At 37.2% G+C, this 26,111-nt stretch overlaps 1 protein-coding gene across 1 annotated transcript; it reads right to left on the bottom strand.

Moving 5' to 3' along the window:
- Nucleotides 1-995: 995 nt before the first annotated feature.
- Nucleotides 996-24,707, bottom strand: mfsd8l2 (major facilitator superfamily domain containing 8-like 2). Its single transcript, XM_056465844.1, has 12 exons — nucleotides 24,511-24,707; nucleotides 24,138-24,323; nucleotides 23,992-24,054; nucleotides 20,171-20,290; nucleotides 20,006-20,085; nucleotides 17,933-18,230; nucleotides 17,584-17,657; nucleotides 9,957-10,170; nucleotides 7,895-8,017; nucleotides 7,603-7,733; nucleotides 4,958-5,067; nucleotides 996-1,248 (listed from the first exon to the last, which is right to left on the bottom strand). The coding sequence occupies exons 1-11, from the start codon at nucleotides 24,584-24,586 to the stop codon at nucleotides 4,987-4,989; spliced, it is 1,446 nt and encodes a 481-aa protein (XP_056321819.1). The 5' UTR covers nucleotides 24,587-24,707; the 3' UTR covers nucleotides 996-1,248; nucleotides 4,958-4,986.
- Between the last annotated feature and the right edge of the window lie 1,404 nt (nucleotides 24,708-26,111).

Below are 26,111 nucleotides of genomic sequence, written 5' to 3' on the forward strand. Positions count from 1 at the left end.
GGATGGCTGGTCTTACCTGATTTTAGATGGACAGGCTGGTCTTAGCTGGTCAGGTTGGCTGGTCTTAGCTGGTTTTAGATGGACAGGCTGGTCTTCGCTGGTCAGGCTGGTTTTAGCTGGTCAAGCGGGGTGGTTTTTTTCAGCAGGGAATAAACAATTTTATTTTTACTTGTTTACTATATTAATTGTAATATTATAAAAAAGAACAGTAAGAAATCTAGGTTATACATTAAATGCCCATTAATGGAGAAACAGTTTGCTGGATACTCTGCTATTTCACATGAAACGTCACTGAACTGAAAAAGGCCCATCATAACAACGATCCAAAATGTCAGTGAAATATTTACGATGCATGAATAAAATATCAACGATAATGTAGCTATTTCTAACATTAAAGAATTAAAGAACAGATTATATAAGGACACCTCAGCAAAAGCAGCTTTACTGAATGACAGAATATGGCACAATGATGTCAGTGTTTATTCATTAATTTAAAGCTCTTGTATGTGGTAAACACAGATTTTAATGAGTTTACAATAATACTACTGTATTTCAAAACAATCTACAAAAAGCAGATTGCGTGCACCAGAGGAGACATAAATATTCAATTTCCCTCTTAAGATGAGTAAATATCCAAAGAAATGACCAATGATCTGTGTAGAATAATTGCATGAATCATTTGCTTTCGAGAAACTCAGTGTCGTTCCCTTTATCATTCTCTCTCTCTCTCTCTCTCTCTCTCTCTCTCTCTCTCTCTCTCTCTCTCTCTCTCTCTCTCTCTCTCTCTCTCTCTCGAGCGCACACACACTTAGACACATACAGAGAAAGTCCTGCAGTTGTTCAGTGTTGATCTCAATAAGTGACAATAGCGCCATCATGTGTTTATTTATTAAAAATATCCATATCAGGGGACCCAATCATATGACATTTACTTTAAAAGTGTCACTCAGTAAATACACAATACTTAACAATTAATTCACAAATGATGAGGGATAAATTATAAAACGTTAAAAATATAAAATGTGCAACAAAAAAAAATCTAAATATTTGAAAATGAAGGCTATTTATTCCAAATGGTATGTGTGTGTGTTCATGTGTGTGTGTGTGTGTGTTATCTCGCTGTTCGCGGTCTGCTAGCTCTGGCAGGGTCTCTGCTCTCCCACTGCTCCAGCATCTGCTCTGCACAGCCCCACACGAGCGCTAAACTTTGGCAAACACACCGCAGAGAAGAGGGGCTCCTGCTCTGTGCTGAAATATCAAAAATCACACAGATAGATTCATTTAACCAATGACAGCCTTTTTGTCGTGCCGCAGAGAGAATGTGCTGTAATGTTGACTGTCGCTGGCGGATAATAGCATTTCTCATTCAGTGGCCCACTTTTAGCATTCAGCTCCACATTTTGCTCTTTATTTGTTTCATTATTGTGGCTTAAAGCTGCGTAGCAGGAGTCTGTATTAGATTAATTTAGTTGCCTCACACAAAATAAAAGTTATGAGAGGAATTTCAGTCTGTTTTAAAATGACATTATATTACAGTCACGCTAATCCAGACTGTACACAGTGGAAATGCTAATGAATGCAGTGAGTTTTTCTCTTTAAAGGTGGAACTCATAAAACTATTGTGGCTATTTATTTATTTTTATTTTATTCTTATTCTCGTGAAAAAAAGTACACTTTGGTATGGTTTTAAAAAGATTAGGCCTGCTTATGGAAGTATTACTAATATGAAATAAGAAATAAATGAGAAAACTGTGATGCGGACACATAAATGTACATGAATTGTATCTTAAGAGTACTTCAGTTTTAAAGTAGGATGTACATCTTTATATGAAATTTCATATTACACTGGTAAACATTTATGGTAAACGAAAATACATTAAAATGTCATTTCTATTAAGACTTTTATGAAATGTCATATATACACTGACAAGCCTCCGTAATCTTGGTATGGTATCTTAACTAAATATAAATACTAGTGGTGTAACGGATCACAAATCTCTCAGTTTGGATCACATTATGGTTTTTTTTAGTCAGGGATCGGACCACTTTTTGGATCAGCCAAAAAAGAAAGGAGACAAATGTAATTTGCTTTCCATTTATTACAAAAACAATACTGCAAGAAACGTTTAGTTTTAACAAACAAAACTTGAAATAAATGAAGTAATAACAACCCTGCTGAAAAATCCAGCTTAAACCAGCCTAGGCTGGTTGGCTGGTTTTAGCTGGTTGACCAGCCTGGTTTTAGAGGGGTTTTGGCCATTTCCAGGCTGGTTACCAGCCTTTTCCAGCCTGGTCTTAGCTGGTCAGGCTGGAAAATGACCAGCTAAATCCAGCTAAAACCAGCTTGACCAGCCTGGTTTAAGATGGACATAGCTGGTTTTGGCTGGGCTCCCAGCCTGGCTAGGTGGTCAAGCTGGTTTTAGCTGGTCATTTTCCAGCCTAACCAGCTAAGACCAGGCTGGAAATGGCTGGAAACCAGCCTGGAAATGGCCAAAACCCCTCTAAAACCAGGCTGGTCAACCAGCTAAAACCAGCCAACCAGCCTAGGCTGGTTTAAGCTGGATTTTTCAGTAGGGAAAGACTATACACAAGACATGTCACTCGAATACTTTTGAATGGGGAAAAGTGTAACTGTCAATATGGCGAATTAAGTCCCGCCTTCTAGTACAGGATCCAATCAGCGATCGCTATATAGCGAATAAAGCCTGACTTCTAGTACAGAAGTCAGCGATCGGGGAGAAGATCGGACCAGGCGTGAGTTTCTGCAGATTTTGTGTGACACGAACATTTAAAAATGAAACTTAATAAACAGTTGTTGTTTCATTTTATTGGTTATTCATTATATGAAATGGAATCGCAAGCTTGGCAAGTAGTTTTGGAGAATTTGACGTTTCCCCATTCAGACAGAATGTTCGAGCATACTGCCCGAGAGGTGTTTCAAAGATGGCCGCCGAGTGAAATGACTTTACTTAAAGGGACTTTGGTAATAATCAGCTGAATAAAAATAAATTGTAAAATATTCTGTGAAAAATTCACCGATTCTGTTGCTGATTTCGCTATATGTATAAATCTAACATTATAATTTGTACAACCCATATTTATTTTTAGTCTCATTTTTAATAAATGATTCAGTTATTCTCTCATAAAACTTCATGTTTCAGTTCATGTGAATCAGTTTTGAAGAATTATTCAGTGGTATATTTTTAATGGCTGGTTGTCGCCACCTGTTGGTTAAATAATGTAATTGCTGCCTACAACTTCATGTTGAGCATCAAATTAAATGCATATTATGGTGATTTTAATCTTTACCATAAACATCAGTGGTTTTATCTGAACTATAAACTGTTCTCTAAGTACTTCTGCGTTATTTGACTGTTTGTAAACTAAAGACTGAATCTCTTGATTTTATCATTTTTCAAACACAGATTTGAATGCAGCGATTCGAAGGATTGATAAACATATGCAAATCACCGTTCTTTATAATTTATGTTGCGTGGGTGTTGAGATCACAATCTTTTAATAATTAATCGTGCAGCTTACACTGAATGCATTAATGCAGGCTAAACAAATAGTGACAGAAAACACCTTTAATAACCTAAGAAACCCATCACATCTTAAGTAACCTACCACAACTTCTTCTGACATCATTTTTTTTACAAGACAGCCTAAATGCTTTTAGACATATTTTTGAATAACGTGAGAGGTGATCTCTCTGCGATCGTTACAAATGTAGGATTAATCTATGAGTAAAAAATTTATTAATCTGTGATCAGTACGAATCACGGATCAACCTTGGTCCGTTACACCCCTTATAAATATGTTAATGTAGTTCGTATTTAAACATATGGTATGCCATGTATTTAGATACACTTTTTGCACCGTTACAGTTGTAATTTATCACAATTTATCACACAATATCAATACGATAAAAAGTATAGACCTGTAATCAAAATACTTTACATGTGGTTTAGTTTTGTAGCCAACACATCACAAACACATCGTTTTTGTCAACTCTCTTACATTGGTTATAAAAAGACAATCTGTATAGCACTGATAGAAAAAAAGCATGTGACTTGTTCCAAGTGATGTCACTTCCTCTGGCGGGAAACTCTGGAAGGTATTGCGGCATTTTATTATTCTTCTCACATTAATTTGTACAAAATGTTTTGGATGCATCAATAGAAGACAAAATTATTTGTCAACTCTGTTACTGTGATATTTCTGTGAATTTCTCATTCACTTTATGAAAACTATAACATGAGGAAAAAGCCTAAAATTCAGTTTTAGATGTGCCATGTGGTATCTGGTTTACCGAGATTAGCATCTTGAGCTAAAGTACAAAATGGTGGAAATTGTCAACATTCCCCATCAAGTTTGAGCATTTTGCTTTATTTCACATTTATAATAATGGATTCAGTTTACATTTGTACATTTGTAAATTGTACATTTGTTGTATATCATTCAAGATTAAGGAAAATGAATGAAAATTGTCTGAAATTTATCCACAATTGTGGAATGAGTACTGTTTATCTGGTTAAAGCTATCTGTTAGCATAATTGTTATTAGTTTGCACAAGACCCCACAAAAGAATGGGATATGAAATAGCCTCTTATTTATTCACTCATTTTCCTTTGGCTTAGTCTCTATTTCAGATGTTGACACAGCGGAATGAACCACCAACTATTCCAGCATATGTTTTATGCAGCGCATGCCCTTCCAGCCGCAACCCATTATTGGGAAACACCCATTCACACTCATTCACACACATACACTACGGACAATTTTATTTATTCAATTTACCTATAGCGCATGTCTTTAGACTGTGGGGGAAACTGGAGCACCTAGGGGAAACCCACATGAACATGAGGAGAACATGCAAACGCCACAATTAATTTATTATTCAGTCAGTCATGCAAAAATACATTATAATATTTGCCTAATAATTCCAGTGTCTGACCTGGTATCCTGTTGAATGAAGGGTGTTGTTTATCCTCCATTCTCTGAATCCTGCGCGTGCTCCACCCTGGGCGGCTCCACCAGCTTCTCATAGGACAACACCATCATGATCTGACCAGAGCAAGTCAACTATAAGTCTAACTGTTGCAGGATAATTTTACATGCAAATCAAAACAAAGTGTACAGACACCAACCTTTTAAATATGTTTTTTATTTTTCTCAACCCACATTATCCTTTTTTTAAAGGCTATATTTATTGCAAAATCATGAGGTTGATTTTCAGATAATTGAAAAAGTATATTTAGCAAAACTCTAATAAAAAAACAAAATGGTCACAGTAGCATATTTAAAGGTGCAGTGTGTAATTTTGACACCCAGTGGTTGAACTAGGTGTTGCACCCCTGGTTCAAACACAGGCAAACACAGGTTGCCAGATTGATGACATCAACAGCGTGCCTGACTATTAAGCCTAAAGGCTGATTTAAGTCATGTTCTAAATAAAAGCAACGGCACATGATAGAAGTAATATTTTCCATATTAATAAGAGTTTTTGTTCTTATCAGAACCTGATATGTATATTTTAGAAACGGCTTTTATTTCTTGCAGCTAAACAACAGGATAAACTGACAATGATCACCTTAGGTACACCTCATGAGCTTTATTCAGTGTTAAATGCTAATAATATGAGTTTGAATGCCATTTTACATGACATTTATTGCCGTACTACTAAAAGCAGCAAGAGATAGTTCACCTCAGATCTTGAAAATAAAATAAACTTTACCACTTTATTGGAGTGCAGTGAGTGCACTATTTTATGCTTCTAAATAGCTGTATTTAAATTTCTGTAGTGTTTCGTCTGGTGCAAACAGCCAAATTGCTTATCACTTTAAATCCAATGTAACCTGCTTACCTAATGTTTAAGTTTGTAATATTTATATTATTTGATAATTAATAACCACCTCATGTGGAACTCTGAATCTGCATCTCATTTCGGAGGCTGCAACAATTCCCCCAAATGTCGCACCAAGGCAACCCGGGGTGCTGAAATATAATTGGCTAATTTGGCATTGGGCGGGTTAAATGACCTAAACAAAGACAGCGTTACGGCACCTAACACACATTTTTAAAACAGAATATCTGACTTCAGCATTGTTTTTCAGATAAACAAGAATCAGTGTTGGCAACTATTTTTAATGAAAAGTTGCTAAGCTCTGCCCGAAAAGTCTATGATGCTAGATTGCATCATACGTCAATTTGCATATTACTGACATCATCACATCCAACCGTTTCTGTTTGTTTAACAGCCAATGGTTAATAAAGGGGAATTTTTATTTTGCACTACGCTATGTATGCATGTCAACTGAATTCAATTTATTGCTGTTTGAATACAGTATATCAGATGTGTAGTGATTTTGCAGTAATCTCTCAGACGTAATAAACAAGTTCCGATACTGTCACTGTGTCATTGTGAACCAGAAAAGAATAAAAGGTCAAATTAAACTGTTAAATTTAAAACAAAGGAGAAGCAGATCGGTTTGACTGTACAAGGGAAATATGTCACGCTTGCATTGTTAATCATTTGCCGTCAGTACAAAGGCCGAAAAAGGCCGGCCACTGGACCTGAGGAAGCCCCGTTTGGCCCGATCAGGCCCCGGAAGTGACAGTGGAAACGCAATTGGCCCTGGCTCGCCCTGGCACACTCGCTTTAGGCGTGATAGTGGAAACGCGGCTATTGAGAAGAGTAGGAACAGTACAGTATGGACACATGAGAGTCTATAAAAATTTCCATTAACACCAAAAAAGTCCTTAGATTTGTCGCTAGTTGCTTTTTTGAAAATTTGTTGCTACTGTCTGAAAAGTCGCTAAATGTAACGACAAAGTCGCTAAGTTGGCAACACTGACAGGAATGTTCACTTAGCATGTTTCGTAAATATCTGCAAACATGTTATGGTATTTTACGCTTCAAAAGAGTCAAAAACTTACATACAGCACCTTTAAAATTAACATGACCGTTTTGTAAAGTTAATTTGATGTGATTTAGCAGACGCATATGCAGTGCAATAGGGCCCTGAATCATGGTTTCAATTTGGCTTCCATTTAGCAATTTTTTTAAAAACCAAATAAAGTTCTGTTTTCAGTAACCAAAATCTAGTTGAAGTTGAAGTTGAATGTTGATTAAAGTTCCATTTAGTTCATTTTGTTTCTTGGACTTATTGGAATACTAGTCTACTAGTAATGAATAAATAATAATGAATAAATATAAATATATATAAATATAATTAATAAATAATAATCATTTAAAATACATTTAAAATGGAAGCTCAAAAGTGCTACTTATGTGAAGTTACAATTACATTTTAAGACTGCACAATTCCTTTTCTTAATACTTGAAAGTAACCAACTCTCTATCTAAAATGTTTAAATCTAACATTTCCAATGTGTCTAAATCACCGTTTTGGAAGAAAAAAGCCACACATCCTAATGGCCAAACAATTGCCTGTAATATCGTTTTTTTTTTCAGTTGACTGGATCTATAATAGACATTGTTTGCACAAAGCGATACATGTAACCTTAATTGAGGTGGTCAATGTTGTGTGCTATGATGGCACACCGGAAAAATCTGTCATAACGGGTCTGTTGTCTCACCATGATGAGGGTCAGCAGAAGCATCATCATACCCAACATCACATATAAATTTCCTATTAGACCCCCTGCCCACAGGGGACCAAGAATGGTGGCGAGACCCCCAACTGACCGTCGTACGCCCTGACTAAAGCCTGAAGACACATAAAAAACACAATCATTACAATCTGCATGTAGTTTTTAATATTTAAACAGTGACAATATGTAACCCCTACACAAACATGACTAAACTCAAGATCTGTCTTTTTCTTGGGTTTCAGTCTGTTTTCTCTGTGGACTTCTCTTCTTTTCTTACCTTGTGTTTTCTCAGCCGTAACCTTAGAAAAGAGGGACACCTGAGACACAGCAACGAAAGGAAGCCCCAGTAACTGCAGGAAGACTCCGATGATAAACTCGAACAACTCAAACCCCAAACCACCTGATCAAAAGACAAATCCATAGAGAATGAAAGTGAGAATAGCATTTCAACGTCAACAGGAGACAGCAGAACACAATCTCAGATCAAATCTGTTAGCAATTCAGCATGGTGTCAACATGCTGACGGCAGATTTTAGGATTTTGTTATCATGTTATAAATATGTTTCTACACTCTCAGAAATAAAGGTACAAAATCTGTCACTGGGGCTGTACCTTGTTTTACCTAAAGATTTGGGTTCATATTGGTAACATAAAGGTACATACACTACCTGCTAAAAGTCTTGTCTTAGTTTTATGAACAACAAATAATTACTTGACTTCTAGTTGATCATTTGGTATCAGAAGTGGCTTATATGAAATGTAAAGACCTCTAGATTCCCCTTATTTTACTAAAATAAAATATGATCATGCCTTGATTTTTAATTATTTAATTAGAACAGTAAGGTCTGACTTTGCTTAGACAAAAGTCTTGTCACTTAACAGAAATAATGTCCAGTATAGTCATGGAAAAAGAATGAATATTGTGTATGACTCCCATGAGCTTGGGGGACTGCATCCATACATCTCTGCGATGACTCAAATAAATGACTCATAATAAAGTCATCTGGAATGGCAAAGAAAGCGTTATCGCAGAACTCCAAGAGTTCATCATGATTCAATAATGTTCATGTCTGGTGACTGGGCTGGCCAATCCTGGAGCGCATTGACCGTCTTTGTGCTATTCTGCTGAAGAATTTGCCCTCTCCTGTGGTTTGTAATGTAATGAGCAGCACAAATGTCTTGATACCTCAGGCTGTCGATGTTGTCATCCACTCTGCAGATCTCTTGCATGTCCACATATTGAATGTACCCCCTAACCATGATTTTTCCTTCACCAAACTTGACTGATTCCTGTGAGAATCTTGGGTCCATACTGGTTCCAATAGGTCTTCTGCAGTATTAGTGATGATTGGGATGCAGTTCAACTGATGATTCATCGGAAAAATCTACCTTTTCCAAACGATCAACTAGAAGTCAAGTTATTATTTGTGGCTTTTACAACTGGGATCACCAACAAGACTTTTGTCATGGAGTGTAGTAGTAATTGTACTAAAAAATTACACAAGTATACATTTTGAAATGGTAAATGCACCACTGATAGCTTTTGTACTTTTGTTTACAAGTATATTTTTATTTATTAACTTAAAATTTGTTTGTATCACTTAAATTCTGTTAAAACCTGATTCACGTATTAAAATAAGATAACGCAACTATTTGATGTCTTGACTTTTTGTCATTACATTTTTTTCAGACAGACAGACCAATAGACAGATAGATGGATGGATGGATGGATGGATGGATGGATGGATGGATGGATGGATGGATGGATGGATGGATGGATGGATGGATGGATGGATGGATGGATGGATGGATGGATGGATGGATGGATGGATGGATAGATAGATAGATAGATAGATAGATAGATAGATAGATAGATAGATAGATAGATAGATAGATAGATAGATAGATAGATAGATAGATAGATAGACAGACAGGGACATAGATAGACAGACAGGGACATAGATAGACAGACAGGGACATAGATAGATAGATAGATAGATAGATAGATAGATAGATAGATAGATAGATAGATAGATAGATAGATAGACAGACAGACAGACAGACAGACAGACAGACAGACAGACAGACAGACAGACAGACAGACAGACAGACAGACAGACAGACAGATAGATAGATAGATAGATAGATAGATAGATAGATAGATAGATAGATAGATAGATAGATAGATAGATAGATAGATGGTCAAATTCAGAGCAGTTCCAAAACTAATAACGCATATCATCGAGCTGGCACCAAACTGAGCAGACATATTGTGTCTGTCCATGCCCAGGTGTATGCCAGTTTCTCTGGCCGTCTGCCACACACACACACACACACACCCTGTGGATTGGCCAGGAAGATGAGGCACCAGACACAGGCCCCGCTGCAGATGAGCAGCCCCACTGCCAGCACCACCCGGTCCTCCAGCACACGGCTCAGCCAGCGCACCAGGAAGAAACCTGCAATTACCTCCACCCCACACAGGCTGTACATCACACTGTTGCCCAGCTCGCCAAAGCCAAAGTACTTCTGCGTCAGCGGGGTCACCATGGTCTGCAGACGAGAACAAGGCATCAGCCGCTCACAACATCACAGCAACTGCATAATAATAACACGAGTCAAACAACTCATGCTAGCATAGCTTTTTCTTCTGTTACCATTTACAAAGCTAGCAAATGCATGATGGCTAGTGTTTTAAAATCTTTAAGAGTTAAAATTTTAAGTTATGTAGTGCATTCAAGCCAGTTATTTATGTTTATGACATCTATTAGACAAATTTAGCCTTTTAGCTAGGACGTCTTTGGTTGGATGTCTAATAGATATCTAACAACAGTCCAAAGATAGACTGGTCATCAAATAGACAGAAACGAATGGTTACACATGTGAAGTCTGTCTCATCAGTGTCCTTGAGTTAAAGTAGAGATACACATCTGCACAAAAACATGAGTAAAACAACTGATAGCATGCTATTTCCTCTGTTACCATTTACAAAGCTAGCAAGTGCAAGTGTTTTAAAATCTGCTCCCGGTTTTTTTATTACTAAAATTGCTAGATTTTAAGTTATGTAGTGAATTCAAGCGTCCCCACCAACACTGTAAAAAATGGTGGGTTCCAAACAATTCCTTCGTGTTCACCCAAAACAAACCGATTAAGTAAACTTCAATGTTTTTACATCCACAAATTTAAGTGGACTGAACATAAAATAATTAAGTTGTCCACAAATTGGGATGTTTCAATTGATTTTAAAAGAATTATTTGAGCAAGCAGCAAAATTATTTTTTGAGTGAAGTAATTTGTCCAAATGACATCCAAACAAAGAAGCCATGCACTGTTGGTTTTCTTAGATAAGATAAAACAGATCATTTCAAATGTGCAGAGTGATGTAAAATAGCAAGACAAATTAGGGTACATTCACTGACAGTTTTGCCTCAGGTAAATCATGGTAAATTTTCAGTTGGTTGACCTCGGCATTATCAGTAATCTTAACTGATGTTTGTCAGTTAAACAAACCCAGTCATTGTAGATGTTACCACATGACATATATGTTGACCCAACAAAGCATTTTTTCAGTGTGGCTAAAACACAGCTAAATTTGGGCAGTCGTTGAAAGTCTAATAGACGTCTTACTACAGCCAAAAAATAGATAGTCATCAAATAGACAGACTTCACATGGGTAATCATAAATTTTTGTCTTTTTAATGACTTTTGGACTATTGTTAGATGTCTGTTACTGTAGATGTTACTGAAGATCTTCATTGACAGACCAAATTTAGTCTTGTTTTAAGCCAAGGTGTTTATGTTTGGATGTCTATTAAAGATCTAATAAAAGTCCAAAAATAGACATTGTTAGATGTCTGTTACTGTAGATCTAATTTGGCCTTGTTTTATCCAAGATGTTTATGTTTGGACGTCTATTAGATGTCTTTATAGTGGTGGACAAAATAAACAAACAATGTACTTGAGTTAAAGTAGAGATACGCAACTGCACGAAGTTTTTATGACTATAATTTATAGATTTTAGGATATGTTGTGAATTCAAGCCCGCCTACCAAGAATTTTATGTTTAAATGACATCTGTTTGACGTCCAAACAAAGACGTCATGGCAAAAACAAGGCTAAATTTGGGCTGTCGTTGAAAGTCTAATGTCCAACTAAAGTCCAAAAGGTGTCTGTTACTGTAGATCTTCACTGACAGACCAAATTTAGTGTTGTTCTAGCCAAGGTGTTTTGTTTGGACGTCTATTAGATGTTTTTTAAGTAGTGATGGACAAAATACACAAACCAAGTACTTGAGTTAAAACAGAGATACGCAAATGCACAAACTTTTTATGATTATAGTCTATAGATTTAAGATATGTGGTGAATTCAAGCCTGCCTACCATGGATTTTATGTTTAAATGACATCTGTTAGACATCCAAACAAAGACGTCATGGCTAAAACAAGGCTAAATATGGGCAGTCATTAAAAGTCTAATAGACGTCTAACAAAAGTCCAAAACTAGACTAGTCATCAAATAGACCGATTAGACAGACTTCACGTGTGTAATCATTCATTTTGTCTTTTTGATGACTTGCCTATTTTGTGGCTATTGTTAGATGTCTCAAGAATTTAATGTTTAAATGACATCTAAAAGACATCATGGCTAAAACAAGACTAAATTTTGGCTGCCGTTGAAAGTCTAATAGATGTATAAAAAAAGTCCAAAACATGTCTGTTACTGTAGCTCTTCACTGACAGACCAAATTTAGCCTTTTTTAGCCAGGATGTTTATGTTTGGAAATCTATTAGATGTCTTTTAAGTAGTGGTGGACATAACACACAAACCAAGTACTTGAGTTAAAGTAAAGATACACAACTGCACAAACTTTTTGTGATTATGATTTATAAATTTTAAGATGTGTGGTGAATTCAAGCCTGCCTACCAAGAATTTTATGTTTAAATGACATCTATTAGACATCCAAGCAAAGACGTCATGGCTAAAACAAGGCTAAATTTGGGCAGTCATTAAAAGTCTAATAGACATCTAGCAAAAGTCCAAAAGGTGTCTGTTACTGTAGATATTCACTGACAGACCAAATTTAGCCTTGTTTTAAGCCTGCCTGCATAAATTTTATGTTTAAATTACATCTATTAGACATCCAAAGTTGTCATGGCTAAAACAAGACTAAATTTTGGCTGTCATTAAAAGTCTGATAGACGTCTAACAAAAGTACAAAAATAGACATTGTTAAATAATACTGTAGATCTTCACTGACAGACAAAAATTTGCCTTGTTTTACGCCAAAGTGTTTATGTTAAGACGTCTATTAGATGTCTTTTAAGTAGTGGTGGACAAAATACACAAACCAAGAACTTGAGTTAAAACAGAGATACGCAACTACAAAAACTTTTTATGATTATAGTCTATAGATTTTAAGATGTGTGGTGAATTCAAGCCTGCCTACCAAGAATTTTATGTTTAAATGACATCTATTAGACATCCAAGCAAAGACGTCATGGCTAAAACAAGGCTAAATTTGGGCAGTCATTAAAAGTCTAATAGACATCTAGCAAAAGTCCAAAAGGTGTCTGTTACTGTAGATATTCACTGACAGACCAAATTTAGCCTTGTTTTAAGCCAATGTGTTTATGTTTAGACGTCTATTAGATGTCTTTTAAATAGTGGTGGACAAAACCACCCAGTTAAACACACAGTTAAAGTAGAGACTGCAGAAAAGCATGAGTAAAACATCTCATAGCATGCTTTACATGTGCAAGCACCACATTTTCTTCAGGCAAACTAACGGTAAGATTATAATATATCCAGAGCGTGCTTTTTCAGATAGTGATTTGATTTAGCATGAAAGAGTAAGCCTAAGCAGGACATCTGGAGGAAAAAAACGTAATGAATTGGAACTCGATAAGCACTTTTTCATGTATCTAGGTCAGGAAATTGTAAAGGTAAATGTGTGTCAATTTCAAATACCTGATTATATTAAATCAAACCTAGATTTTATTAAATTAAATTTTGATGCTCCTACCACTGTGAGCCTTAATCAATCATAATTGGACAGGCATTATTTAGAAGCTCAAATTAATTTAGGACGGCGCGGGGGGTCTGCTGACTGGCTGTGAAAAATTTCTTTGCCCATTCGAAGCACATTATTCCATTCAACTTCAAAATAATGCAATAAGTCTTATTGTATTTTTAGATAGTTCAAATTAATAAGATTGACATTTGTGCTCGCACATGCAGTATGTGTCTGACAAACTGAACATTTTACCATGGTGCTAGCACATTTCTAGCATATAGTATCTTAACTGTTTCCTAACAGTCTTAACATGCCTCTAAACAGATTTCTTCTCTATTTTAATGTGTTGTTAATCAAGATGTTTGCAAGTTTAACATTTCGTCATGCTTATGTTGTGTGTCTTGTCAACACCTTGCAGATAACACACTGATAACATTTTAACATATTGGTTTTGGATCAGTTAGCCAAAAGCTAGGTTATAATAATTTGAGAAAGTTTGATATTAGAAGAAAATATATCTTAACCACATAATCACTAAAGGTGGGAATACACTACTTTTGCCTTGATTGCAACTGACAAGCCAGAGTCATCTAACATGCTAATTTAAATTGACATGTTTCACAAAATTACATGATGTGCACACACTGTGAAAGTTTAGCTTCAGGCCAGGCCTACCATCCTAACATGAAGTGAAAAGAAAACAAAGTTTAATGTGTTTCCATCAGGTTGTTAGAGTGGCTGACTGTAGTATTGGTAACCTAGCAACCAACAGTAAACAAAGCAAGTATAATGGAGACAGCTGATTGGCCACATGGGTGTAATGTTTGCTACTTCAAAGTTGCTACCATGTTTTTAATGTGTTGTTAGAGTGGCTGATTGTAGTATTGGTAACCTAGTAACCAACAGTAAACAATGCAAGTATAATGGAGACAGCTGATTGGCCACAAAGGTGTAATGTTTGCTACTTCAAAGTTGCTACCATGTTTCCAATGTGTTATTAGAGTGGCTGACTGTAGTATTGGTAACCTTGTAACCAACAGTAAACAAAGCAAGTATAATGGAGACAGCTGATTGGCCACATAAGTGTAATGTTTGCTACATCAAAGTTGCTACCATGTTTTTAATGTGTTGTTAGAATGGCTGACTGTAGTATTGGTAACCTAGTACCCAACAGTAAACAAGGCAAGTATAATAGAGACAGCTGATTGGTCACATGGGTGTAATGTTTGCTACTTCAAAGTTGCTACCATGTTTTTAATGTGTTGTTAGAATGGCTTACTGTAGTATTGGTAACCTAGTACCCAACAGTAAACAAGGCAAGTATAATAGAGACAGTTGATTGGTCACATGGGTGTAATGTTTGCTACTTCAAAGTTGCTACCATGTTTTTAATGTGTTGTTAGAGTGGCTGACTGTAGTATTGGTAACCTAGCAACCAACAGTAAACAAAGCAAGTATAATGGAGACAGCTGATTGGCCACATGGGGGTAATGTTTGCTTCTTCAAAGTTGCTACCATGGTGTTGATGTGTTGTTAGAGTGGCGGACTGTAGTATTGGTAACCTAGTAACCAACAGTAAAAAAAACATGCTAATGGAGACATTTGATTGGTCAAAAGGGTGTAATGTTTGCTACTTTGAAGTTGCTACCATGTTTTTTATTTGTTTGTGAGAGTGGCTGACTGTAGTATTAGTAACCTAGTAACCAACAGTAAACAAAGCAAGTATAATGGAGACAGCTGATTGACCACATGGGTGTAATGTTTGCTACTTCAAAGTTGCTGCCTTGTTTTTTAATGTGTTGTTAGGGTGGCTGACTGTAGTACTGGTAACTTGGTAACCGGCAGTAAACAAAGCAAGTGTAATGAAGACAGCTGATTGGCCACATGTGGGTAACGTTTGCTACTCCAAAGTTGCTACCATGTCTTTTAATGTATTGTTAGAGTGGCTGACTGTAGTTTTGGTAACCTAGCAACCAACAGTAAACAAAGCAAGTATAATGGAGACAGCTGAACCCTCTTCACTTTCGTATGCATTAATTTCAGTCTATTTGATGACCAGACAATTTGTGGAGTATAGTTGTCTGTTAGATTTTTCAAATTAAGTCTTGTTTTTCCCAAGAACTCCATGTTTGAACGTCTATTAGATGTCATTTAAAAACACACACAAATGCTTTCAGGGACAAGTTGCTAAAGAGTTTTTATCCTCTTTGGTCATCTGGTAACAAGCGAACCAAAACTGCCTCCAGTGCAGTCCTGACAAAATATGATCCAGTTGTCGACTTTTACTTCGAATACTTAGAGAGACTTAACATGTCTAATCTTTCATTCCTGTCTATTTGATGACCAGTCTATGTTGGACTATTGTTGTCTGTTTGATTTACAAATTTAGGCTTATTTACCCCATGAACTCTAGGTTTGGACATCTATTGGATATCTTTTAAACACACACATAAATGCTTTCTGAGCCAAGTTGCGAAAGAGTTTTTATCCTCTTTGGTCATCTGGTAACAAGCAAACCAAAACTGCCTCTAATGCAGTCCTGACAAAAATATTATCCAATTGTCGACTTTTACCTCGAGTACTAAAACAGATTTCACATGCGTAATCATTCATCTCTGTCTATTTGATGACCAGTATATTTTTAGTCTATTGTTAGATATGTGTTAGATTTTCATTTATCTGAGAACTTTATGTTTGGACGTCTATTAGATGTATTTTAAATATGCACAAAAGTTCGATCTGAGTCAAGTTGCTAAGACTTTCTATCCTTTTTGGTCATCTGGTAACAAGCGAACCAAAACTGCCTCCAGTGTAGTCCTGACAAAAACATAATGCAATGCTTGAAAGCTTGGACAGACTTCACATGTGTAATCTTTCATTCCTGTCTATTTGATGAGCAGTCTATGTTGAATTATTGTTGCCTGTTAGATTTACAAATTTAGGCTTGTTTTACCCATGAACTCTAGGTTTGGATGTCTATTGGATGTCTTTTAGACACACAAAAATGCTTTCTGAGACAAATTGCTAAATACTTCTTATTCTTATTGGTTATCTGGTAACAAGCAAACCAAAACTGCCTCCTTTGCAGTCCTGACAAAATATAATTCAATCGTCAACTTTTACCTCGAGTGCTTAGACAGACTTGACATGTGTAATCATTCATTCTTGTCTATTTGAAGACCAGTATATTTTTAGTTTATTGTTAGATATCTGTTAGATTTTTAAATTTACCAAAGAACTTTATGTTTGGAAGTCTATTGGATGTCTTTTAAACACACACAAAAATCTTTTCTGGGTCAAGTTGCTAAGAGTTCATATCCTCTTTGGTCATCTGGTAACAAGCGAACCAAAACTACCTCCAGTGCAGTCCTGACAAAAATATGATGCAATTGTCGACTTTTACCTCAAGAGTGTAGACAGACTTCATGTGTGTACTCATTCATTCCTGTCTATTTGGTAGCCAGTCTATTTTTGGACTATAGTTAGATGTCTGTTAGATTTTCAAATTTACTTAAGACCTTTATGTTTGGACATCTATTAGATGTCTTTTAAACACATACAAAAATCTGGGTCAAGTTGCTAAAGAGTTTTTATCCTCTTTGGTCATCTGGTAACAAGCGAACCAAAACTGCCTCTAGTGCAGTCCTGACAAAAATATGATGCAATTGTCTACTTTTACCTCGAGAGCTTAGACAGACTTCACATGTTTAATCATTCATTCCTGTCTATTTGATGACCAATCTATATTTGGACTATTGTATTTTTTGATTTTCAAATTGACCCAAGAACTCTATGTTTGGACGTCTATTGGATGTCTTTTAAACACACACAAAAATGTTTTCTAGGTCAAGTTGCTAAAGAGTTTTTATCCTCTTTGGTCATCTGGTAACAAGCGAACCAAAACTGCCTCCAGTGCAGTCCTGACAAAATATGATGCAATAGTCGACTTTTACCTCGAGTGCTGTCTGATTGAAGAGAGTGATGAACTGAGCGGTGAGAAGAACCACCACCTCCTCCCTCAGAAACTCTACAGAAAAAAGAGAGAGAGATAGAGAGCTATAGATATCGGGTTTGGCGATGCTGCCAAGACAGGATTGACTATAATTAGGACACTACCCTACACACACACACACACAGATACTCTACAATCCAAGAGCAAAGACAGAACGGGGAGATCAATAAAGCGTTTTCAGATCGCCACTCTCTCAGATTAGCACCTCAGATGCTACAAAGAATGAATCGATGCCGCACCAGCTCTCTGCCAAAAACAACAAGAGCAGCGTATGACAATAAATGGTTCACCTCGACTGGCACTGAAGTTTTCAAAGGGGTCGGATGTGTCTGGAGGAGGGGAATCTGGAGGAGATGGTGGAATTTGGGATGACAGCGTGGTCTCGGTCTGTTCTGGGTTGAGCGAGCCATACGAGTCAGCTACCGCAGTCCTGTCATCGTCCTCCAGGCTCATGAGGGGCTCGTCTTCTTCACCTCTGACCTCTCTGAGGGGCATCTGCTGCTCAGCGAAGGAATCCAGTGGCGGGATGTCCCAGTACAGACCCATGACGGCAAACTGCATGAGCAGCCACATCCCACACATGAAGAGCTGGGCCATTAAAAGAAATTTTGAGATTTACTCCAATTAGATTTGTACAATACAGGTAAATGTCATTAGTTAACATTTGCTAACTCCCTATAAACAACAAGCAAAGTGTTTATTACATTAATACACTTTTATTTGTTGTAGATTTATCTAAGGTACATGGTTTACATCAACAGAACCTTACTGCAAAGTCTTAAGCCTCATTCACACTACGAGCGACTCACAGCAGCAAAGCAACAATCGACCGTTCATTTTAACAGAGAGCGAGCTACTTCCAGCACCCTCCATCTACGCAAGTGACAGCAACCACTGGCGACCAGGTGGGCGTGTTGAGCGACGCGACATAGTTGAGAATGCTTCAACTTTATGGAAATGAAGAGTGGCTTTCTTGAGCGACAGCCAAAAGGAGCACCGGTAGAGCTCAAGTCATTCTCTCTCAGCTCACTCGAGGCCGGTTGTATTCTCTGTGCTGTAGACCAACACGGACCTGCGTTTGCAACAGATCGCCACCTAGAGCGGCCGGCAGCTAAAAGGTCACTGCTAGTGTGAATGAGGCATTATGCAATATGGAAGATTCTAAATATATAATCAAGATATGCACTATAAAATATTCGTAAATTAAGAGTTTTTCCACTGCATCTGTCATGCTTTTGAACTGCATTATGAGACTGTGATCTTTCCTTCAACAACTTTTTACGTTATAATGTTTGAAAAGCGATTTTTATTGACATTTATCATGGTTTAAAGTGATATATTGTCTTGGTTGGTATTGTAAGTTATAGTACAAAAACACCATAATAAACTGCCAGTAGTTTTACTCAACCCACACACAAACTCACGTGGCTAAAAATTGTTTGCTCTTCCCTTACTCCTCCACCCACTACCTGGCTTCCTTAAATCCCAATTTTGACAGAATAAAAGTCTTCATTCACAAAATCAAAACAATAAAGCAAATACTTAGACATGAATAATATACAAATACAAAATACAAAATTCTCAAACCTGAATACAATAATTATCAAATTTAAACTTAATATGAATAACAATATTCATATCATCCAATCAACCCATTTAATCCAAACATAATAATAATAAAAGAAAGAAATGGCTCCAACAACCCTGGATTAATAAAGGGACTGAGCCGAAAAGAAAATGAATGAATGAATGAATGAATATATATATATATGTGTGTGTGTGTGTGTGTGTGTGTGTGTGTGTGTGTGTGTGTGTGTGTGTGTGTGTGTTACTTCTTATATAATATTAATTGTTTCAAAGTAATTGTGGTAAACTGCAGCGATACATTTTCAACATCAAATGTTGACAGATACACAAACAGAAAAGACCCATGAATCAAAAAAGTTTGGACACTGTAAATAACAGATTTTTTTTTTTTACAATGCAGAAATAGTACTCTTTGTTTTGTTGCCAGTTTGTTCATCCTTTGAAAAATGGCTGCATTTTTTTAACTCCAAAATACTTTTTCCCTGCTGTAATTTCAGACTGAATTATGTACATTTTGTGAGGCCCACTCACATCGAGTGTGTTTCCGAGGCCTGTTTATAATGCACCCACAGAATTTCATATTTTGGATCTCTCCATACACTTCTGAACTGATGCAACCATTTCAGATCTTTCAGGAGCTGTTACTTTCAAGTTAAATCCCAAAAATGTACAGTGTGACCACATACACGCTCTAAACTGCGTCAGTCATAATGTGCTGTAAATTCGTGCTTAGGAATGGGATTACATTTATAAGAGATGATCCAAAACAGACTTACCCCAGGTGAGGTGTATTTATTAACTATGAATGGACCCAGTTTGAAATCACACAACCTTAGAAAGATATTGAAAGCAGGACCTGTAAATAAAATGTACATTATCAAAATAATAAAAGCAATACATATATGGATTATTAACATGCATATGGTGGAATACAGACTCACCGATCAGAAGTCCAGCCTGACGACATGCCATGACAGCAGCAAAGACTCTAGCTCGCTCGTCAGGGAGAGTAGTGCGTGTGAGGAACCCAAAAATGGAGGATCCAGCTCCAGCTCCAATGCCTGATGGAAGAACAAAATCTTCAGATTTTTCTTTTACTTCTATTTTTTAACTTCTTTTACTTCCAACCCAGGCTCAGTAGAAATATGTGCCCAGGGCTTCCTTTTTTAGAATTGAAAAATATGTACCCTGGATTATGTCTTCTGAAAGTTTTTGTTTTCATAAACCCACTAGAGGGCGGCATGCACATTTTTGACAATCTCACACACATTACTGGGACACATTTTCTCAAACATGCAATTTCTCGTAAAATCCACCAGATGGTGCTGTGTACATTTCTGACCATCTCAATGTCATTCTGGCACACGTCCGTGAGAGAGTGCGATCGGCTTGTTGTTGCGCATAATATATCAGCTTGATATCGACTGACCTACCTGCCACCCTGCCCTAAACCCAATTGATAATGTTTTCAAAAGCAAACAAAAAGAGAAAATACATTGTGCGTGTGTGCTTTTACCTCGGTGGGGTAAATATAAATAAATAAACTTTGACGGTATCACACTGCTGTTTTTTTAGTGGAAGGGGGAGGGGGGATGTTGGAGGTGGTTGTTTTACCTATCTTCACTGTTTTTCGCAGGACATGAACCCCAGTCCAGTCCACTCCACGTACGAAGTCTGGCGTCATTCACGATGAAAAAAGAATTACGTTTGCAAACTAGTCATAGGTTTTTTGCCCGATAGTGGATAATTATAATTTAGAATTCCCTCCAGTTAAGAGGGGTCTGGATGCAGACCTGGTGCAGTGCAATCTGAGCTGCATTCAATGCTTTTTAATTGGCTCACCAAACCCCACCCCTAACCCTACCCCTCACAGTGACGTCACTCGCTCTATTTGAGTGCATTGTGTCTGACATTGCATCGCTGAGTGATGCAATCTCAGCTTGCATCATAAAGGCTGCATCCAGATACTATTGCTCCAGTTTGATAGTGTTGTTAAATATTTATGTCAATATGTACGTAGTTTAGGTTGCATTCAAAATGTTTATTCGCGTTTACAGCTGCCTCCGCAAGAATAAGCAACTTGCTTAATCTGTAATTGTAGCTTGAAAGGCATCTACTATATGCTCATGTTTGCATCTCCTTATGAGGTTCACATAATCTTGGATTCGCCCTGTATCCAGAACAGATGGTTGTCATGGTCATCAAAGAGCACATGATTGATTCCTGCAAGAACCACAGTGATGGATAAATCTCTACATATATTCTGCTGACTAGTCTGAACACCTGCCTAGTTGGACCTGCACCTTCTCTACGACAGATGCTCCATCGTTTTCAAGCCCTCCAATGTCTTTTAGACTTCTTGTGGCCAGAGAATATGTATTTTCCCAAGGTTTGTTCACTTCCGTCAAATGGTGTAGTTTTGGTTTCTTGACACTAGGTTCATTTCCATACAACTATTTTTATGCACATTTTGGAATATCACATAAAAAAAAACCTGGATGGGGGCTGCACGGTGGTGCAGTGGGTAGCACAATCGCCTCACATCAAGTAGGTCACTGGTTCAAGCCTCAGCGGGGTCAGTTGGCCTTTCTGTGTGGAGTTTTCATGTTCTCCCCATGTTCGCGTAGGTTTCCTCTGGGTGCCCCAGTTTACCCCACAAGTCCAAAGGCATGTGCTTTGAAAATGTGCATATAAAATTATGCACACAACTGTGTAGGATAAACTTTTTAACCGATAAGAAAAAATGTGCATAAACTAAGATGAAAACGCATTTACTGAATAAATTACAGCATGCGCATCAAAAAAGTCATGTGATTTTGCTTTAATTGATCATGTGATAACAAAAATGGCGTAAAGTTTTATCAGGCAGTAATGAATTTGTTCTCTTGGACTCGTTGGATGGAAACAGTGGTTTATTCGCTAATGTTTTATGCGATATTCCAGTTTTGAGCATAAATTTAATTTGCATCGTTGGATGGAAACATAGCTACTGTCACCTCTTGCTTGGTTGGTTGGAATTGGTGGAGCTGCTTTTCAATTGATTGTCCAGTGAAATTTGTAATTAGTTAAACTGAATTAGAACCACAACACTGCTTCCTGCCTGATATCCTGGAATGCTCTACAATATGTAATATTGTTATGGTTTTCTATCATTTTTTCTTCATAAATGTTCAGCTGCGTTGACACTATCTATATTGTTAAATCGCTATAAAAATATAGATGAGTGGACTTGACCTAGGAAAAAGTTGGTGTGGACAAAAATACAATCCAGGCTCATTGGAAACACTTTTAAGAACTGAGAAATATGTACCCTGTACTATGTTACTGTTTCTTGCAGTTTTTGCTTTTACAAATCCACTAGAGGCTATAGTGTACATTTTTGACAATCTCAAATACGTTACCTGCCTGATAAATCAACTTTATATAGGCTGACCAACACACCGCCTTCCTTAAACCCAACCGATTGTGTTTTCAAAAGCAAACTAGGAGTGTTTTCACACCTGCCTTATTTAGTTTGGTTGAATTGCACTAGAGTTTGTTTTCCCTCTTAGTGCGGTTTGTTTGGGCAGGTGCAAATGTAGCAATCGCACTCGAGTGTGCACCAAAAGCGGACTACAAAAAGCATACCGAGACCTTCCTGAAGAGGTGGTCTCTGTACGCTTTCAAACGAGCCCTGGAGTGGTTAGTTTGTGATGAGAACATGATCCGAACTAAAACAGACCCAACCGCTAAAAGTACTGCACCTTTTTGAACTAATCCAGCTGCTATAGTCTGATGCACTGTGCCATCGTTTGGGATGTGTAGGAAAAATATTTGTTGGCAGCGGTACAATCAGCTTAGTAAAAGCGTCATTTTGTGACTGCCGGTTTGTTTACTTGTGGAAGTTTCATTGGCATTTTCCTGCACGTTAATTCTGACCAATCAAAAAGCAGTTTAGGAAATACGTTCAATAACATCTGGTATTTTGGTTCTTTTCAGCTGGCTCGGACCAAAGCAGTCAGTTTGGTGTGAAAACAGCCTGATCTCACGAGAAAATTTAAGTTTTTTACATTTTGTAATTTTAGTGGCTAATTTGTACGAATTTGTATTAATTCAGTTGTAAGAAATTGTACGATTTTAAAAAGGAGGTGTGGCACCTAACCCTACCCCTAAATTGTACGAATTAGATCTACAAATTAGCCACTAAATCAAAAAGTTACGCATTGCCGTGAGATTGTGCTGGTGAAAAGGACCCAAAAACGGCAGAAAATGCTATTAGCTATAATTTGTTGCCCTTGGTCCAGACCATATGAACAGAACCACAGATGTGAAAGCACCTTAGAAGAGAAAAGCCAACAAAGCCATGCTTTACACGCAAAATGCTGCTATTATGTACCCTAAGACACATATTTCTCTGTTCTCAGAAATGTATCCCTGGGCACATTTTCCCAATGAGCATGTGTTGCAAAAATACCATTTAATGTAGCAGAGATGACTCTAGATCTAGTACAGTATTCACACATTCATCACTTTAATACATATTATTATAGATTTATACACATCAACACAAGTCATTATGTCTGGTCAGGATGCCCCAGTACATGACTTGCAGTAATTACAGCCTAATGAGAACCATCGATCAAAAGCAACAGATCTCTCCTTTAGTATCAGTTTGAAGTCTTAAATCACATTAGCACCGATGATTTGCACCACAGGAGCCGAGAAGTTCACAAACAAAGCTCACGATGACGGATTGAACAGCGCAGCTTCAAAATATCCTCACCTGCAACAAGACGACTGGACAACAGAAGCCATTTTGAATACCCCATGAAGTACATGAAGTTTCCTATGAGACAAAAGTGATGAGAGAACATTGGGTACTTTTCAAAGCCAATATTTCATTATAGACATCTATTCTTAAGTACTGACCCACAATTTCGAAAACATTTGAAAAGAGGATGATGGTCTTTGTAGTTCTGGTCTTGTCTGACCAGTGACCAAACACTGGACCTGACACCAACCCACTAAAGCTGAAAGCAGACAGACCCAAGCCAAGAAAATAAGGTGGCGCTTCTAACAACTGCAGATATCTCCATATAGTTGGCAGAATGACAGCTGAATGAAAGAGAGAAGATAATTGAAGCACTAGATATGCAAATACAATCAATGCATTCACCATTTACACAGTCTAATGCTTTTTCATGAGGATATCAAGCACTATTGATTTAAACAAGCAATCTGCTACATGGAGTTCTGTAGTATACGGAGAAAAGAAATGAAAAGGAAAGAGACGAATACTTACCATATTCTATGCCGCTCAACAGAAATGTTAATCCAATCGTGATAAAAGACAGTTTCCTTTTTTGTCTGTAATCCATCGTCGGGTTTCTGTAGGTTATTTTCTCAGCTCTTGATCCTTCCTCTTTCTCGTGGTCCAATTATTGTAATGAGAGGGATGCTGTTCTCCGTTAGCGACTCTGGTATGTACCCTTGATCATCTTACAGTAGGCCACACATCTCTTTTGTGCAGTTTTTATCAGATTTATACAGGATATAACATATAAACCATATGGTGCAGATAAGTAGGGGAAATTCTAATTTGATGATTTTATATACACAGATTCCCATTTCCTTGAATATAATCATTCATGTCCCCTTCATGAGCAGATGATCAATGCCTTTTATTTACTTTTTCAAGCGCTGGAGATAAACAGAGCTCGGACACTTCCACTAGTCTCTCTACACAGCAGAAGCAGGAGAGGTTTAGTATTACCTGTAGGCTTACATCCATTATTTATCATGTTCAGGTGAAGTGGACTGTAATTCTACTCCCTTAAAACAGTATGCTTTGAATGGTTATAAGAGCTAATTTCTGACTGAATAATATATTATGCATACATATGGTGATATTTCATAATAACTATGTTTAAGGGATAGTTAAACCAGAAATCTGTATTTACTCATCAATTATTTACCCTCAAGTGGTTCCGAGTCTTTATTTTCAAGTTGGCTTTATTGTCATTTCAACAATATACAATGCAGTATACAGTGAAACAAAACAATGTTCCTCCAGGACCAAGGTGCTACATCAAACAACATAAATGGACAACATGACACAGGACTGTGCACTACTATAAAAAGTCTAGAGAATGAAATAAGATAAGATACACTAAAATGAATAAATAAATAAAATAAGACTATGAATAAGAGCGCAATGACATTCTTCTGTTGAACACAAAAGAACATATTTGGAAAAATATTGAAAAATGGTGGCCGTTGACCTTCATACCACAAAGAAAATATATTATGTATACTGGTTTACAGTACTCAAACCATTTAGTTTGAAAACTTAAATGGTTTGCCGCAATTGGTTTCCTCAAACAGTTTGAATTAACTCACCTTACAAATATATTATTTGTGTTTATATCATTCAGCAGAATTAATTAAGTCCAAACAACTATATAGCTACTCAAATGGTTTGGTATTGCTTCTAGCATTAGAATTAACACCTCAAGCCCGGGGCTCCCTCCCGTTTGCAAGGCGAGAGGGGAGTTTGAGCTCAGGTAGATCTCGAGAACTCCCCTGCTGCAGTAGCTAATGAACATATAGTGACTGCTCTTAAGAGATAACTACTTACTAGGAGCATGTCTATGGTGCCAATTTGAATTAGTCAATTAACTAAAGCTGCAGGTTTTTGGATGGTGAGAGGAAACCAGGGAACCCGGGGGAAGCTCACGTGAGCACGGGGAGAATGTGTAAATTCCACACAGAAACGTTGGCTGGCTTGGTAAGGACTACAACCAGTGACGTTCTTGCTGTGAGGCAACAGTGCTAACCGCTGGGCCACCGTGCCACCCATCTAGGAAAGGAGGAGGAGTAGGGGTGGAAGGGGGATTCTTCTAA

The sequence above is a fragment of the Danio aesculapii genome, chromosome 2, assembly GCF_903798145.1.
Source record: "Danio aesculapii chromosome 2, fDanAes4.1, whole genome shotgun sequence".
Classification (NCBI taxonomy): Eukaryota; Metazoa; Chordata; class Actinopteri; order Cypriniformes; family Danionidae; genus Danio; species Danio aesculapii.